The 18,674-nt window shown below is 41.7% G+C and overlaps 1 protein-coding gene across 5 annotated transcripts in view; it reads right to left on the bottom strand.

Annotated features, from left to right (window-relative positions):
- Positions 1 to 18,674, bottom strand: part of ATP8A2 (ATPase phospholipid transporting 8A2) — a 651,919-nt gene that overhangs the window by 424,100 nt on the left and 209,145 nt on the right. For all 5 annotated transcript variants that reach the window (XM_045376972.2, XM_045376974.2, XM_065533079.2 and 2 more), the window contains 6 exons: positions 17,059 to 17,108; positions 14,788 to 14,857; positions 13,034 to 13,118; positions 11,992 to 12,131; positions 10,009 to 10,147; positions 978 to 1,042 (listed from right to left, as the gene is read on the bottom strand). In XM_045376972.2, the coding sequence (XP_045232907.2) occupies positions 978 to 1,042; positions 10,009 to 10,147; positions 11,992 to 12,131; positions 13,034 to 13,118; positions 14,788 to 14,857; positions 17,059 to 17,108 (549 nt within the window). The remainder of the gene's footprint in view (positions 1 to 977; positions 1,043 to 10,008; positions 10,148 to 11,991; positions 12,132 to 13,033; positions 13,119 to 14,787; positions 14,858 to 17,058; positions 17,109 to 18,674) is intronic.

The following is an 18,674-nucleotide window of genomic DNA, read 5'->3' as shown; positions in this document are numbered from 1 at the left end:
TGTTCAACTCGTATTTTCATATCATACCACTGCACAGGTTGCTGGTGACCCTCACATCAGCTCCCACTGCTTGTCTCTTCAGTGGCTTTATGCCGTGATGGGGTGGGTTCACGTGGCGGCATTGGGACATCAGAGAATTAAGGGTACATGTATCCTATTACTATATAAATGTATTATTATTATTTCGAGACAGAGTCTCACTCTGTCACCCAGGTTGGAAAGCAAGCTGGTGTGATCGCAGCTCACTGCAGCATCCACATCCCAGCATCCACATCCCAGCATCCACATCCCAGCATCCACATCCCAGCATCCACATCCCAGCATCCACATCCCAGGCTCAATCAATTCTCCAGCCTCAGCCTCCCAAGTAGCTGGGACTACAGTCATATGCCACCATGCCTGGCCCACTTTTCCATTTTTTGTAGAGATGGGGTCTTGCTGTGTTGCTGAGGCTGGTCTGGAACTCCTGGGCTCAAGCGATCCTTCTGCCTCCACCTCCGAAAATGCTGGGATTATAGACATGAGCCCCTGAATCTGGCCTTACTATATAAATTTAAACAATGCTTAACACTTGAATATTAGCTTTATTCTAAGGTCGGTGCTAGAAAGAAAATCATACATGTCTCCTTAGTAACTCATAGTGAAGTTAACCATCATCATTTAATGTAGGTCATAATAGGTTCCATTAATATTTCATATTTAATGATTAAAGCTAAATCAGATCAAAACCATCCCATTTTAAATGCACAATTCTAGATGAATAGAAGTATTATCACGAGGCAGTAGTCTAAGCTTGCTGTTTTGATGTTTAAAGATAACGCTTTCTGACATCCATTCATAAATATTAATAACAGAAAATAAACAGTTTTTCATAATTGTTTTTTAGCAAAACATGATGCCTGATTATCAATGGTAGCAGAAACAAAGAGTTTAATACTGTTAGAGCAAAGCGAATACAACTTTGAAAAACTACTTACATCCAAAGAGTCCTCCTTCAATAGGATGAGGGCCATATTCTGCGATACCAATCGGCAGGAATACCCTGAAGTGCGGGAAGAGACAACGTGTGTGAATTTTTCTTTCCTTCTGTGAGCTCCTTAAATTCAACCTCCTCGATTCTCTCTGCCACTTTAAGCCTACTGGCTCACACAGAGGAACAGGGTAACAGTGAGGAGTAGAACAAGTACATTGATTTTGACTCTTGTAGACAGATTGAATAGAACCAGTTGGGAATGTCTTTATAACTAAAGGCTAAAATAAATACTTTCCAATTTTCAGTGGATTTTTCTTTCTCTCTGTTATCCTTGTATATCATTAAGATAAGCCTCGGGTTGTCTAAAGTGACTGAACACTTTAGGAAGGCAGTGGACCCCAATGGTGCCTCTCAATCAGCCCACACATGCCCACTGGGATAGCCAGCTCCCTCCCTTTAAGACAGCAGCCAGTTCTCACAACAGGTTTCAAAGGAATACACTGAGGGAGTCACTCTTCCTGTGAAAAATTTAAAGTAATCCACGTTTCAAAAAAGTCTTTTTTTGGTTGTTACTATAAAAAGGCTTTAAAAAAAAAAAAAAAAAGGCTTATTTGGAACAAAAGTAGTCCTAGTTCTTAACAATTTCCTTCTCATTTTTCAGTCAAGTTATCTCTACAGGTTAAGCAAGATACTATTTTCTGCTTTCTCTCCCAGCAGAAGACCGTATTTTCGAAGAAGCCTTGGGTTGTTTTCTACCCACACTTCGCCCTGGGTGAGCACTCGCGGACCAAGCCGAGCCCCTCTCGGGATGCCTCCCCTCCGATCCACACCCTTGGTGGGGAGGAGAGGGCTCTAGCAACTCCAAGACCAGAGGTGCCCACCGGCGCACTGGCCTGTCTCTCAGATCACCCTGCCATCCTCTCGGTGCCTTGAGGGGTTAGCGATCACTTGTGCTTTCCACCAAACCCCAACTCAATCTCTCATTGAGAAAAGGCAAGAAAAAAATCCTCCTCCAGAGAAAATCGGCCCTCACAACTAGTTTTGTCTCAGCACCTTAAGGTAACGGATTAATGATTATAGAAAAGGGAAATCAATCATCAGCCTTCAAGCAAACAGGTGACAGTCTCAAGGAACGGCTTGGCTAGTCCTGTTCCTACGGCCACGGGGATCAAGGACTCTCCTCACAGGACAGGGAAGACGACGTCCTTCTCACAGACGCTTCACATGGCTAGAAAAGAAGACGGCATTTACCTGAGGGACAAGCAGCAGAACGGCTGCATTTACGTGCTCAGACTTACTAGCAGGTTCTCTTTTCATCCCCAAGAAATCCTCGCAACAGGCACAAAATGAAATTCAAGATAGACAAAACTTAAGACCAAGAAAAAACCCTGTTGTGGGTTTTTGGGGGAACGAAGGGATTGAAGGAAACAGTAAAAAAAATTTCGTTTGTTTATCTGAGAAAGTACATCCTTCCTAAGGACCACCATGTAGAACATTTTGTAAAGCACCTCCGAGATCAAATTTTAAAGGGCAAAATTACGGCTTTTCATCCAAATGTGAATTTTTGAAGGCAACATGAAAAAGACATAGCCAAGGTTGTTAACAACAGTTATCTCAAGGGAATCAGATTATTTCTCTTGTTAAAACAAACACATTATTGTTTTTAAAGCCAAAACAAACTGAATAATTTTAAATCACAATACCACATGGGCAAATACCTGTTAAATCTCTAAAACAGAAAAAAAAAAAAAGGAGGGGGGAACAAGGAGCAATTTTCTATACATTTACAAACTAGTTCAAGTCTGTATTTTAACAACAGTGATGGATAAAAGTGAGACCCTCTCAAAATGCCATTAAAAGCTCTGCCTGGTAGGACTGGAATAATCGAACTCTTTGTTTCCCATTAAAATTTTACAAATGCATTCTTCTTTCCTATAAGTTCTTAGATTAGGTCCAGAAGGGAGGTCTACATTTTCTTTTCACTTGCAAAGAGCGATATTGCAACTTTAATCATTTCCCTCTATGTTAGATTTACTCTTTCTTCATCCCCAGAGACTTCCAGCAACTTCATGCAATGTAGACTGTTACAAATTTAGTGTAACTAATGCAAAAAGATTTACTGGTAGTTTTTTATTTGAACAACAGCTGCAGAAGCCAGCTGTAATTTTTAAGCCCTCACTTGCTGCTTTATTTTATATTTTTCAATTTAAGCAAAATGCCATTTGACAACTGAAGCTACACAAAGATATTACGGAAAAACTCTTAAGTCTTTTTTTTCTAGCCATGGCTGGGGGAAGAGAAAAAAAAAACTACAGACACTTCCATGAATTTAAATGTACGAACCTGAAGACTTCTGAGAAGAAACAGGGTAAGGGTTTTGCTACTGTTGTTTTTAGTTTGGATCCGGAAGTGAGATTTTGCTTAGAGAATTATCAGTCGGAGCACTCGCACTAGACAGACCAGGGAAGTTTAACCCAGTTAATTGTGGCTTAACTAATGTAGCAAATTAAATTGTGTCAATCCACATTGGGTGTGCTTGATTTCTAATGTTTTTGGATAAAATGAGATCAACTCTTGGAGAAGAGCCAGGTATAGAATGTCAGTCCACACTTGTAAATTGAGGTCTACTTCTTTAATCTCGCAATCTAACAAGACGGCCATAAAATGACTGAGAGGAGAACCTCTGGGATTTCATTTTTTACCGTAGTTGAAATTAACAGTATACTACAAAACGGTTTAGTCTTTCTACTACCTGAGTATAATCAACATTCAAAGAAACCAAAATATTACAGAGTCTATGGTACTTACAGCAGGACTTGATTCTAATACAATAAGATAATGCTTCACACTAGAAAATACTACCAAACGAAATCTCTCAGCTCTCTCAACCAGTTTCCTCCTTGAAAACGGAGAACACTGGTTTTGATATCAAATCCAGATTTCTCTGGAGACATTTTTGAACAAGTCAGAACAATGTATCCTTACAAACCATGTATCCTGAGATCACGAATCCACAAAGCTACCCATCACAGGATTCAACATGGTACCAATCCACAGTGAACATGTGACTGGTTCTCAACAGCTTTACAGATAATCCAGTCAGTCAGTCAGTATCTGCACGTATGAAAACCACTGGCAGACAACAAGAACGCATGATGAAAGATGGTTTTTTTTTTTTTTTTTTTTTTTTTTGAGATAGAGTCTCGCTCTGTCGCCCAGGTTGGAATGCAGTTGCACCATCTCGGCTCACTGCAAGCTCCGCCTCCTGGGCTCAGGCTATTCTCCTGCCTCAGCCTCCCGAGTAGCTGGGATTACAGGTGCCAACCACCATGCCCGGCTAATTTTTTATACATTTTTTAGTAGAGACGGGGTTTCACCGTGTTATCCAGGATGGTCTCGATCTCCTGACCTTGTGATCCGCCTGCCTCTGCCTCCCAAAGTGCTGGGATTACAGGCGTGACCCACTGCGCCCGGCCTAAAAGATGGTCTTTTAGGCTATTCCAGGTAGGATCAAAGGAGCCCGTCCAGAGCCCCTTATCATCCAGAGAACCAGGGAGCTGAGGCCTTGGCCATGGAGCACACGCCTGGGCACCTCTCCCTCGAGCCCCTTCAGGCCCTTCTCAGGAACCCTCGCCACACAGAAGAACGCGCTGCCTCAGCCTCACCTCATGGCTCCTCCCCAAGATGGGACATCCTGGCCCATTCTATTCTCTGTCATTTTTGTTTTAAACAAATTCTGAAGGCTCAAGTTTTAAACGTGTCTCATCCAGGAAGACTCTTCTGGTCCTTTACAACCCCTATTGTTCCTTCTGAGAAATGAACATTGTGTGCTGTGGTTAAGCGCTCAAGATTTTCAGCTTTCTCATATCTGTGTGACCTAGGCTAAGTTACTTCATCTCTCTGTGCTTCAGTTTTATCTTTAAAGGGGGATAATGCCTTTTAAATTCTCCAAGGGAATTAAATATAAAACATATGTAAAGGACTTAGCGGAGTATCTGGCACACAATAGATAATATTTGCTAGTAACTATTACAAAAGCCAGTCATGATTAACATCTACACTGCACAATTGGTGCTTCCTCATCTATTGCATTCTCTGACTTGTCTCAATTAACTCGTGCCCCAAGTGTGGAATGGAAGTTCCCCAAGCTTATCGTGGAGCACCTGGCAATGTCAGCTGTAGGTCATCAAGAAATACAGGACTGAATCTTCCATGAAAACCAGCAGTAAGATTGAGAGCAGTACCAGTGTTGCCACCCTCACAGTCCAGCTTCACCTGAGAATGGCAACTCACCTTCCTTTAAACGAACAAGAAAATGTACGGGCAATTACAGGAGGGCAAGTGACATATTGAGTCACTTCCTAAAATTAAACTTCAAAAATAATCTACATGTATCTCACATCATCCTATTGTTTACCTTAAATATACACAATAGAATTTATTAACGTTTTAAAAATAAACCTCTAAGACCGTAAGAAATGGTTTAAAAGTATCAAATGATGGGAAGCAAAATACAGGGAGGGTGGGGAAAAGACTTGAAATTTCAATTCAGAAATGTTTTAAGAGGAAAGCTAATGCCAACTTAACTACTTTAAAATGGAATACACACTAGGATTTTGTTCTCACTCATCCTACATCCATTAAAAAAAATTACAGACTCTGAAAACTCCACATCTACTGCATAACTATTTAATAGATGTTTTATCCAGTGGTAAGAAGGAAATGACCACTGCGAGATTTACCAGGGCTACATCTGAAATTTCACTTTAGACCAGCTGATGCCAAACTTTTAAGCTAGAAGAGAAAATCGCCAGCTCCTCAAAACACACCTAGTTAGCATAAATTCAAGCACAGTGCTGCAGGATTCTGGCAACAAGACCATTTCAAACGACTAAAACCTATGCACAAGATGATTGTCTATCTACATAAAATTCACTGGCTCATAGGAGACACATATGTCCTGGTACTTGATTTGACTAAGTGTATTTTTTTTCCAAGGTATGAACAAAATGTTAAGCTTTAAAAATAAATTCTCAAACTATGAGATAGATATACTTAAAAAAAAAAAAAAAACACTAAAAAGAGCCAACACCCCCAAACACCAAAGATAATTAATGTCGCCAAATCTACAGATGAACTCTTACGGTAGATACCACTAAGATAATGCTGTCAATTAAAAGAGTAAGAGTCAACAACCATAAGGCATCCCCATTTCAGGGACATTAACATGTAACAACAATGTGCGCCTTGGAATAGATTAAATATACTACCATTCTCCGTGGTCTTTTAAATCAAACTTCAGAAAACATTTTTTGCAAAAGCTATGTGAATCCCTCTAAATAAGCCCCACACCAGAAGTCAAGAGCCCTGACACCTAGTAACAGTTTGGTCATTAAGTAGGGTATAGCCCTGGGAAACGCAGAATTTCCTCCCCTAGCTATAGACTGTTCATATGTAAAGATTTAAAAAAGTTTTCACAACTCGTGCTTGAAGGTGATCTTGAAGCAAGTGCCTGGCACTTGCCAGACACTCCATTAATTTGCTCTGTTTCCCTTTTTTCATCTAGAAGGAGAACTGCTAGATACTTGATCTTCCCAAATATCTTCTGGATACCTTAAAACCCACACAGGACGCATGAAAATGTAAAGTATTACGGGAGACAAGTCAATAATGGTTCATACTACCAGGGGTATGAGGGCTATGTGACGAGAAAAGGCTTAGAAACCCATGTATCTAGAGCATGACCTCACGCTGCTGACAGCTGCCACCTGTGGTCTGACACTGATAAGTCTAATAAAACGTCTGGACGTATATGCTTTCCTGAGCCTTCTGCATTATTTGTAGGCTCAACAGATACCTTAAATCATAAAACGACATTTAAATTCTCAACATCACCCAGGGCTACAAGCTTGAGTTCCAAAGGCTAAGTGAAGAAACAACTCAGACACAGCTCTCTCAAAGAAATCAATTCTCCAGCTGTTAGAAGCTTACTTGGTAACACCCAAGATGTGTTTGAATCTGACTGATACACTAGATAAAATGTGAATAGAGAAAGCCTCCATGATAAACGTAAGACTGACAAAAAGTCATCAGGTTATAAAGCATCATCTTCTAGTTGTCTTGGAGAGTACTTGCTAAGAAAGATCAGTTAAGAGATAGCAAATGATGTGAGTGGTTCTGGCACCAGCACTACATATGACTACACCCTCTTAGAAAAAAGTAAAAAATAGTAACAATCGTTATTTTTTTAAAATTGTTTGGAATGGTATCAATTATCTCATAAGGCTCAGAGCAGCCTCATCACATACAAGCAAAACTTGTCTTTTCAATTAATAATCCATTTGTGTTTTCTGGGTTGATTTTCAGCGCCTTTCAGTGTTTATCCCAAATTTAGCTAGATAGACTCAGGTATAACAAAATGAACATAAAAAAAAAAAAAAAAAAAAAAAGGCTGCATGTGCTCCCAGGGGCTGGGCAGTGTAGTGTGGATGAGAGGCAGTGAGAGGGAGCCGTGGCCCTTTTCCAGCCAGGGCACATCCAAGAACACACTGAAGGTAGTTTAGTCTAGGGCCAGCGACATGCATAGGTTATTAGGCCAGCAGGAACACTCAAGATGTGGAAAACTAAGAAAGGTTACCACTTTACAGCTCAATTTTTTTTTTTGAGAAAGTCATCATTTTATTAACCCAAGATACTATATTTTACGGCCCATCATCAAAAAACTCTATCTAGGCTATATTGTGATAGTAGGGCAAATTTGAGGTATTGTTTGCAGGTTAAAGTTATCATACAGCTCAATTTTAACTTGAGGAGTTACCCACTCTTTTTTCACATTGCTCTAAGAGGGTGGAAGGCATGCCACCTACATTTTAGGTAAGTATTTCAGGGTGGCAGTCAACTTAGCATGCCATCTGTGATGAACAGGGGCCACAGATCCACAGCAGGTGTTTTAGGCCAAACTTATATGAAACATAACACGTAAAGGGCCAATCTACATACTTACACAGAAACATAGTATACAAAAAGCAAATGTGTTCTTCATTTGTAAAAATGCTGGCCGACACATCATCAAAGGGCTGTAGGCTTGGGTTTGTATTTTCTAGTAGCAGTGATGATTCTGCACTAAAATACCATCATACTCTTCTCCAAAACCATGCATCTGAGTGACAACCAGCACAAATCCAGGGACAACATCTACAGCTGGTTTTTCAGGGACTGCTTATGAATCCTATGTCACTCTCTTGTGAGCTTAACTTCAGTTGTTTGGGAGCCCACCTTCCATTTAATCAGCTATATCCCTGACCAGAAACGATTACACGGCTTTTGTCTTTTAAAAAATGCAATTTACCCAAGACGGCAGGTATTATTTACACCCGAGGTTATAAGAGACCAAGACGATTCCAAGGCAAGGTTTTCAGGAAAGGGACACCATTGGATTCTGTTGAGAATATTCCAAGAACACTCCTCTGAAGAGCACTAGTCACTCGAATACAGAGGCTCTAGTAGGTTTCTTCCTAACACACAGAGCACAGACATAGAACCAGATACAGAAACAGAGTCTACCTTGGCCGGGCGCGGTGGCTCACACCTGTAATCCCAGCACTTTGGGAGGCTGAGGAGGGTGGATCACGAGGTCAGGAGATCGAGACCATCCTGGCTAATACCATGAAACCCCATCTCTACTAAAAATACAAAAAACTAGCCGGGCGCGGTTGTGGGCGCCCATAGTCCCAGCTACTCGGGAGGCTGAGGCAGGAGAATGGCGGGAACCCGGGAGGCGGAGCTTGCAGTGAGCCGAGATTGCGCCACTGCACTCCAGCCTGGGCGACAGAGAAAGACTCTACCTCAAAAAAAAAGAAAGAAAGAAAGAAAGAAAGAAAGAAAGAAAGAAAGAAAGAAAGAAAGAAAGAAAGAAAGAAAGAAAGAAAGAAAGAAAGAAAGAAAGAAAGAAAGAAAGAAAGAAAGAAAGAAAGAAAGAAAGAAAGAAAGAAAGAAAGAAAGAAAGAAAGAAAGAAAGAAAGAAAGAAAGAAAGTCTACTTCTAGCGAGATATTATAATTTATGCAGTCCTTATGTGCTCATTTTACCACATATGCACCGGGTCTTGTTACACCATAATGGTGATCAAAGTACCAGACAGACCAGGCATGGTGGCTCATGCCTGTAATTCCAGCACTTTGGGAGGCTGAGGCGGGTGGATCACGAGGTCAGGAGACGGAGACCATCCTGGCTAACAGGGTGAAACCCCAATTCTACTAAAAATACAAAAAATTAGCCAGGTGTGGTGGCGGGCACCTGTAGTCCCAGCTACTCCGGAAGCTGAGGCAGGAGAATGGCATGAACCCAGGAGGCAGAGCTTGCAGTGAGTCGAGATGGCGCCACTGCACTCCAGCCTGGGCAATAGAGCAAGACTCCGTCTCAAAAAAAAAAAAGTGCCAGATAATGTTTAAATATTTCAAATAATCAAGATTAGATTTTTTAAAAACGAGTAGCTTCAACTCCTTTTCAAACTTAAAATGTGCTCCTTTAACAATGGCATAGTTATCCTGACTTAAATTCCTTTTCTTCAATTTTCATCTCTGTGATGCTCTGTAAGCAAGGAAGTTGTCAACCAAGCTGGGCAGGGAAAGACACAAGGCTCTTAGAAGAGTCCATTAATGGGCAAAACCATTAAAATGGTTATAATTACATAAAATAATAAGGCATATTTAAACCTAGTGAAAACATGCTCTCTTAGTCTCACACTAAAATCTTGTGAAGCAAGCAACAAGAAAATCGAAGCTGTCAAATCTTGAATTCTATGCCCTATGTACGTGTGTCTAACTCTTTTCTAGGAACTGATGGTTTTAATGTTTGTAACAGGAATGAGGTCATCTTCATTTGATTCGGGTCAATTTTTCTTAGCCTTGTGAATGAAGAGTCCTATAAAACACCATGTGTCAATGAATTTGAGAAACATTTAGACACATTTACAAGATACTCGAAAAACTAGAATACAAAAGCCAGCATCAGGAAACTATTTGTAAAAATCATTACCTATATTAATCGCAGTTTCTTGTTTGTCTCCTGTCAACACCCATATTTTAATTTCTGCCTTCAACAGAGTTGCAATGGTTTCTGGAACTCCTGCTTGAAGGCGATCTTCTATGGCTGTGGCTCCAAGTAGCAGTAAATTCTAGATTGAAAAAATATCCTCAGTTAAAGACTGGCACATACTTAAGAACAGCACTAATACATTCTGACAAAGAAAGGCAATCAAACTGTTCTGAGACAGTTGTTCTACTTCCTGTTTTACACCTGTGTCTGCAGATGGCATCTGGATGGGTGGCATTTCCAAATGCCTTGCAGTGATGGACTCATTCTACAGACACAGGCCGCCCAGTACTCACTGATTTCTCGACACAGGGGCTTGTTAGAACAGAAACCATCTTACAGCAGAGCAGATGGGCAGGTTATTCCAAGGACACTGACAGTACCTGAGCCCTCCCTTTCAGTCCACAAATGAGTAGTACATTATATCACATTTAACAAATGATGAGAATTCTAGATGATACAGCAAAATAGGAATAAGAGACTTGTGCTGCTAAGGATTTAACAGTGAGAGAAAAAAAAACATCCAAGTATCTTAAGATTGAGGGTAGCTATAAAACGGTGCCCCTTTTGGAGCTCTTTAAGGTCCAGGGCAGACCAGGTCACACTGAGGATGGGTGTGGATGTGTGGTTCCCTCCGGCTGCCTGTGCTGTGCCGGCTGGTCTGGCAGATTTCAGAGACTACACAAAGGGCCTGCTCCATGTACCCACATCCTAGTCTCTCCAGGATATAGCACCTTTGCTTGGTCACAGACTGTGGGAAGATCCAGCTACCTCTTGAGCACCCACCATACGCACGTCACCTATTTAATCACTTTTTTCTAATTCTAAAAGTAATGTGGGCTATTTCCAGTAAAACAGGGCAAATAAACACCTGAATTCAGTTTTATTCAGTTCATTTTAATTCGGTACATTAAAATGACTGAATATACATAACTGAATATAAAACTGAAACCAAAAACGGAGTATAAAAAAGCAGAGGAGAATTTTTTAAAACATAGGAATGAAAAAAAGTAAATAGGTGATGTTTTCAAAGTTATGGAAACTGGGCCAGACATGGTGGCTCAAACCTGTAATCCCAGCAGTTTGGGATTTGGGAGGCCCAGGCATGAGGGCTACTTGAGCCCAGGAGTTTCAGACCAGCCTGGGCAACATAGCAAGATCCCATCTCTACAAAAAAATATGAAACTTAGCCAAGCATGGTAGCATGATCTTGTAGTCCCAGCTACTCGGAAGGCTGAAGTGGGAGGTTAGCATGAACCCAGGAGTTTGAGGCTATAGTGAGCTATGACTGCACCACTACATTCTAGCCTGGGTGCTGGGTAACAGAGGGAAACCCCATCTCTATATTAAAAAAAAGAAGTCATAGAAACTGGAAATTGGATGGCCCTATGGCTGCCAACATGAAACAGAAAAAGCTGAAATCTGGCTCCCACACTTGAAGGAAACCAATAAATTGAAAGTGAGCTAATGCCTTACGATAAGCTGAAAAGAACAACAACAGTAAAATCAAAGTAGACAATGTGGAGTAGCCATTGCAAAGCTTAAGTATCATTAGAGTAAGTTAGTGGAGGAAGCTTAGCATTACAACATCTAACCAGCCTCCATAGCATTCTGATCACTCCTGTAACTCAACAGCGTGAGCTAATCTCATTAAGCCTAATCTTAAGCAAAGTCATTGATGCTGTTTTTGACCTGATATTTCTTAAGCTATCAATAATGCTTAGCTGAGGGTGGCTAGACCTTTCAGAGAGACCATGCAAATCAAGTGCTTCCTAAAGCAAAGAAAATGACTCAGAGCTACTGGTCCATTAAGACACAAGAAAAGAGAACATCCCTACATAGTGAAAGGATTCCTGGTCAAAGACTTTGTGAAATAGGTGGTTAAGTTCCTCATGGAGCTGTAAAGGCTGTATTGGGTGCGGTTACCTTCTCAATGATCTCGTAACACTCTTCCAACCGTTGAGCTCTGTCCTTCAATATGGTGCTGGCTTCCTGATAGACTTTCAGCCACTCCTCATACTCATTCTCAGAGAGATCAGCATAAGCCACACAGAGAGTCCGCAAGCCTGCAAGACAGCCACCGGTGAATGGAGGCAGGCAGAACGCGTGACCTCCTAGGGGACAGCCTGTGCTCCCTTTCCCATGAGCATGCTCAAAAAAATTGAAGAGACTCGGTACTTTAGGTCACTCTAATTCAACACTCCCACATCTACCAAGGGAAATGTAAAAACAACTCTCCTGTATTCTAATATAAACTACCTCTTCTGTAAGTCTGAGAGCACAAGAAGTCAGAAGAGTGAATTCTCCATGGCAGAGAGGTTCAGGAGCTGTGCATGATCCATGCACAGTAGGCAGGTTTCAGCAGCAAGCAGGAGGTGGGAAGTGTGTTTCAAGACAGCAAGGAAAGGCCCCATGTGCTATCCCATGAAAGATCCAGGCTTTCAGGCAGCCACACCCATGCACGTGTGTCAGTTGTACTCACATGTGCATGCAGAGCCAGAGGCCAGAAAGCAGCCGTCAGCACTTCAGCGTGGCTCCAGCTATCACGACATTCGCTAGCAGGAACCCCTGACACCAGTGTCGTTTACGGCCTTCCAGAGAACTCCTTTCCTGCTCACTATGGGTTCCATGAATTATTATTTCCTTAAGTCACGGATAAGCCAGTGACATAAGGACACCAAGAGAGGGACAGGAAAATAACCACGTGAGTTTTCTGAGAAAGGGACTAGTAACTAAAGGTGATTCTACACGCTGTGCATTGGCCTGCCTCTCCCTCCGCTCCACTGCTGATGAGCCACAGAGGCATCTACAGGTAACTGAGTTTGGATTTGGCTATGCATCTTGTCACTGCCATGAGCACAGGAGGGGATGGGGCAGGCACTGGAAGAATGTGCTCCTGGAAATCAAGACAACATGCTTGAAAGTACAGCTCCAATGGCCAAAAACAGCATTTCCAAATTCCACTTACCTTCCGTGGCAAAGTATTCCAGATGGCATAATGTTTCCTCCATATATTTTGAGTCTTTTGAAAGTCTCTCAAAAATTACATTATCCTATAAAATAGGGAAACGTTGTGACTGGCAAACCCTTCAGTAAACCTTCCAGCCAGCACGCTAAGCACGGCTTTGTTTCTGTTTATCTAACATGCATGAGAATGCCCGAGTGGGTAAGTAGGAATTTAGCATTTGGCTGGGCTCAGGCATGAGCTTTGGAAAACAAATGGGGTATGAATGTGTCCAACAAAACCAAAATCTGTATCTTAAAAGCCAAACAAAAATATGCTGGGGAGAACCAGAAGTACGGGAGAATCATCGGAACACAAGGGGGCCTATATTCACCAAAATTCGCAAAACTCATATCCCAAAGTTTATCAGGTGCTTGTGCAGAAGGGGAAAGGGTAAAATGCACATCCTAAGTTACTCAAATACAACCTTGCTTCCCAACACAGGAGGCAATCCTAAGCATAGAGGGCACAACCCACTGGGCGCTGAACTCAATTCTGTCGAGAAACACAGGTGCACAGCTCATCTGCCTACAACTATTTCCATGACTGACAAGAAGGGTTAGGGGACCAGATCCCACAGATAATCCATCAAATATGTTACAAATTGCATAGTTTTAGGCTTCTAAAAAAATTTTTTTAAAACTGAGTTTGGTTTTGGAGAGAATTAAATCCTATAAAAATAAAATACACCTTTGCAGCATTTTCATATGTACCTCTTCTATACTGACAGCCCTCCTCTACCACCTCACACTGACACTTGTTGTACTCGATGTGGTACTTAGAACACAATAGCAAATGAATAAACAAAAAGCTTTAAAAATATATCATATGAGAACAAAACCTAGATGAGCTTAATTCATTTTACCATAAACACAGAATTCTTTAGCAAGTCCAAATATAATGTCTTTAGAATTCCCATGCATCCCTTCATTTGTAAAAAGCTCTAGTCATCACGTACTCAAATAAAACCACCCTTCTTGCCACAACTGGTAAAGATTAGTAATACTGTCAACCGCTAATTAATCCTAGGAGAGCTTTGTATTCTTGACATAGTCAAATAAAATAAGTTTAATAATTCTTTCCCTCAATACATAAGACTACGACTTAACAGGATCTAGTTTTAAAATTAAGATTCATAAGCAATAACATCTTTCCTTTGAAATAAACCATTTAGATTTGGCTACTAGAAGGTATACAGGACACAAAGCCTGACCTAGGAAACTGACTAACAGGGGCAGTAATAATGCAGCTACACATGGGCATTGCCTTTGTACCTACAACACGGCTCTCTATAATGTATGAAAAAAAAATAACAATTGAGAAGAAGAGGTGCTAGAGAACCAATATATATCAGAGTACTTAAGATTATCATAGGTCAACACAAATTACTTTATCTTCCCAAAGTCAAAACACGATGCTAGTAAAACTGGAAGAAGAATTCATATTCCAAGGATGCTGCATGACACATGGAGTCACTGTTTCTGAAACCAACGACTGGCTAAAGGTAAGCTTTGCACTGACCATCTTTGCCACACTGCCCTGAACCACCATTATCTTCAGTGGGCTTTGACTACAAAGGCAGCTTCACAGCCCACCTGAAAGAGCCTTTCCACTCTGGACAAGCAGTCAGGGAGTGATGAGGAAAGCAGTTAGGAAAAGCAGCAGATTAACAAAGCTGCCAAGAAGTCTGCTGTGCACACGGCGTCTCCGGTACTTACAGCCCCTTTACAGTAGAGTCGAAGTCGTCCTGAAGGAGTTCGGACAATCACAGACATTCTTTTTCTGTCACTGGGAGAGTGAAAAAAATAAAAGAGTCTTCACTGGTCTGTTTACAGGATGCACGTCCCCCAACTGAACACCAGTCAGAACAAAAGATGGTCTGGGGCTCCCAAAAATGGCCAAGGTCTATCTTCCCCTGCCTTTTTCTTCAAAGTAGGACCTAACTGTGTATCTCCTACTCTTTTTATTTACATCTAACGAACATATGCCTATTTCTTTCCCTGCCATGAAAACGAACTAGCACCGCTATCTGCAGTAGGAAAAACAGAAAAGGAGAATTCTAGCACTGACAGTCCACATCCGATTGACTTCTGACTCTACTCTCTAAAAATATTCTTTATTTTCCACCTCTAAGCTATTAAGTAACTTGCCCAGTAGGTACAAAAGTGGGAGACTCAGTATAGAGCCACTTAACTCGGAAGCTCCTCCCTGTGTCATCTTTTAACTGGAGTGAAAGAAACCACAAATCCACAGAACACTCCCAATTCAGCACCAAGGAACTCTCCCTCCCCTCACCACAGCATCTACACTTCCTCACACGTCTTTCCTCCTGGCCCATTCTCACCCACCGAGTCCTCAGTGAGTCTCCACCGCCTACGAATTCTTCTCACTGCTCTCCGTCCACCTGTGCAGCCTCGCCTCATCTCCCACCAACCCTCCCATGCACGACCGCCAGGCTTTGAGCACACACGGGACTCACCATTCTCTTCTACACATTCTGATCCTCCTTTGCCAACAACATTTCAACCTCCTGAAGCACACTCCAACTACAGAGGGCCCTACACCCCCCATCTCGGTGGCCTTTCAGTGTGGTGGTTCCCGATGGACTATAAGTCTCTAAGAGTGGGGGAGAGTCTCTCTTCAGTTCTGGATAAATTCCCACATCCTAACCCATAGCTCTCTAGCTGACCTGGATTTGCTTTCTCTCTCAACCATCTTACAGGTAGGCACTCCTGGCCGTTCTTAAAACCCATGTTTCAGTTTCTCAATGTGTAAAGCAACTACTTCAAGGGAGTATTACAAAGATTAACTGGCACTGGGAAAGAGATGAGTCCGTGAAAAACAAATAGACTCACCACTATAACCACAAATTATCTTTCTGTTCCTTCTTATTCTCCCATAAATACATTTTAATACATCCTTGTGTCTCTATCCATATTCACCTGTTTTTATCTAACTCTCTTTTCTCCGCCTCGCCTATCCAATAACTGCTCGTCCCAGTTAATGCAGTCACAGGACACTGCACAGTTTCCAACAAAAGATGGGGCACGAAACAGTCTGGAGAGATGCCTAGCACGTCGCTCACCTCTACACGCAGGGACACTGTCACCACTTCCTACATGAGCCACCACCGTCATCAACCATCCCTCCTCCCCTCCCCATGGTTCCAAGTCCAAGCCTGCGGTCCTAAAACTAAAGACTAGGGCTAGAAAGTATTTCCTACACAAAGATAAAAAACTAATCCTTATTAAAAAATAGCTTATAAAACAGAGCAAACGATTTGTGAATCGTTTAACAAAGGTTATTGAAAAATCCACCTAATATTAATCATAGGAAAAGATGCTTTTGAGATAGCAATAGAACTTTGCTTTAGTACTGACAATTCCATGTTAAAAAGAGGCAAACAAAAAATTAAGGTATGTTTCCTTATAACAATGAATGTTCTATGTGAACAAAAAAGTCCAACAAATATTCCTGGGTCTTACTTTTCAAAATTGTACTGGGGAAGAAAGCTTCCGAATAAGTCCAGGAAAATTGCCCTACGTGGACCCAGCCTCTAATGAGATGAACTGATCTCATCTGTCATCATTTGTCAGTTTCTCAGATCTCCAGAGGAGTGCTCAGATAGAGTAAGAGGAATGACCTCATGGGACTTGGGAAACGCCAATGAAAATAATGCCCTCATCACATGCTCCAAACTATTCAGACATGTCTGCAGCTGCTGATGCAAGAACATCAGGCTCTGGAAATCTAAAGAAAAAGGAGGACATGGAAGTAGAGCATTTCTCTTGAGTAAAGCAAAGAAAAATAACCTGCTTCACTTTCCTTAATGAAAGTTACAAATTCCAAGGAGAAGAGTTTATGGAGATACATTTATTACATTTAATACTTAAGTAGTATATTGAATCATACCATGCAATCATGTAAACACTCTGATGAAGTTGGGAAATATAATTATTTTATTTCAAATGTATGAAAGAGAAACATACCTAGAAAATTCCAGGACATTAAGGATTCCGAACGTTTGTTCCTGTCCCATCTAAACGAAGAAAAATAGGCTCTTACCCAAGGTGCAGAGTATTAAAATCTCAAAGCAATCGTCTCCAAAACAAACAGACTTAGGCTCTCTCTCTTCCCACCTTCTAGCCCTTTGCAACATGTACTGTTTTCTCACAAGTCTGGTGGGGTCAGAGCTCCCTCTTCTGGTGGAAGCTTCTCATGTTTCTTCAGTGCTAAGGCTGGCCTAACAGTTGACTGGTGTAGACATTTCCAAGAGATGCAGATAAAGGACACCAGCTGCCCAGGTCCGTCAGAAACCTTTGGCCCAGTTACGCCTCTGAATTCAGGATTTTACAAATTTTATAAAAATATACGCATATTCTAGACCATCTACCATAATGTCCCCAGCAGGGTCTGGGATAACATGCTGTTATACAGCACATCCACGTTCTCCAGCAAAATGTATGCATATCACAGGAAGTGACATTCATAAAGATCATAAACAGCCTCACCGCTTCTGATTAGGTTTTGCTGCCAAATCTATTCACCAAACTTAGGAAAAAATCTTTTGGAATTCAAAGGCATTGGGTTTTGAATTTGCAGACAAAGAGATGGTGCATCTGTACCTGGTCACAGAGCAATCAATCAAACGCTCTTTTTCTTTGGGTTCTTTCAAGTTAGAAGGTCAATATTCACAATTTTTTTCCATCTAAAAATTCCAGATGGTGTGTACGCTATTTTCAAAAATTTTTTTTTGTTTGTTTTTGTTTTGTTTTATTGAGACGGAGTCTCACTCTGTCGCCCAGGCTGGAGTGCAGTGGCGCGATCTCGGCTCACTGCAAGCTCCGCCTCCTGGGTTTACGCCATTCTCCTGCCTCAGCCTCCTGAGTAGCTGCGACTACAGGCCCCCGCCACCGCGCCCGGCTAATTTTTTGTATTTTTAGTAGAGACGGGGTTTCACCGTGGTCTCGATCTCCTGACCTTGTGATCCGCCCGCCTCGGCCTCCCAAAGTGCTGGGATTACAGGCATGAGCCACCGCGCCCGGCCTATTTTCAAATTTTTAATCTAATCTTTCCATTTCCCCAGCACTTCGTAGTGGAAAGAACTTGACCTTTGGCATCCGATACGTGTGAGTTTGAATCCAGTTTCTGCCTCTAAGTGTGTGACTTTCTTATGCATGGCAAAAGCACTTGTCTTTTAGGGTTCAGAGAAGTAATCAATGAAGTAACACATTCAAATTACCAAGTATATGACGGAATCATTATCTTCATTCACACCCACAACTCTCCACTCCTTCTCTTTGCATCCCACAAAACAACTAATGATCCACTTCACCTAGGCTTCCTCAATCTTTATTCACCTCTTCGGAACCATGAATTCCGAGTTCCCTTTTTCCACAGACTGTCCCAACTTTCCATCATATTCCCATTCAGAAGACACTCGGTGCTACTACCACCACCCAGCACCAGCGCTGCCATTCCCAGGAGCCACCTCCTCTCCGCACCAGTTACACCAGCCACCTCCAGATGCAGCCCATGGACGTGGCTGTTCTGACTACTGGCGAGGACACTTCATGTAAATATGTAGCAATTTGAGAATTTGTTC

Source organism: Macaca fascicularis, chromosome 17 (assembly GCF_037993035.2).
Source record: "Macaca fascicularis isolate 582-1 chromosome 17, T2T-MFA8v1.1".
NCBI classification, from domain to species: Eukaryota; Metazoa; Chordata; class Mammalia; order Primates; family Cercopithecidae; genus Macaca; species Macaca fascicularis.
This window is presented reverse-complemented; position numbering and strand designations above follow the sequence as displayed.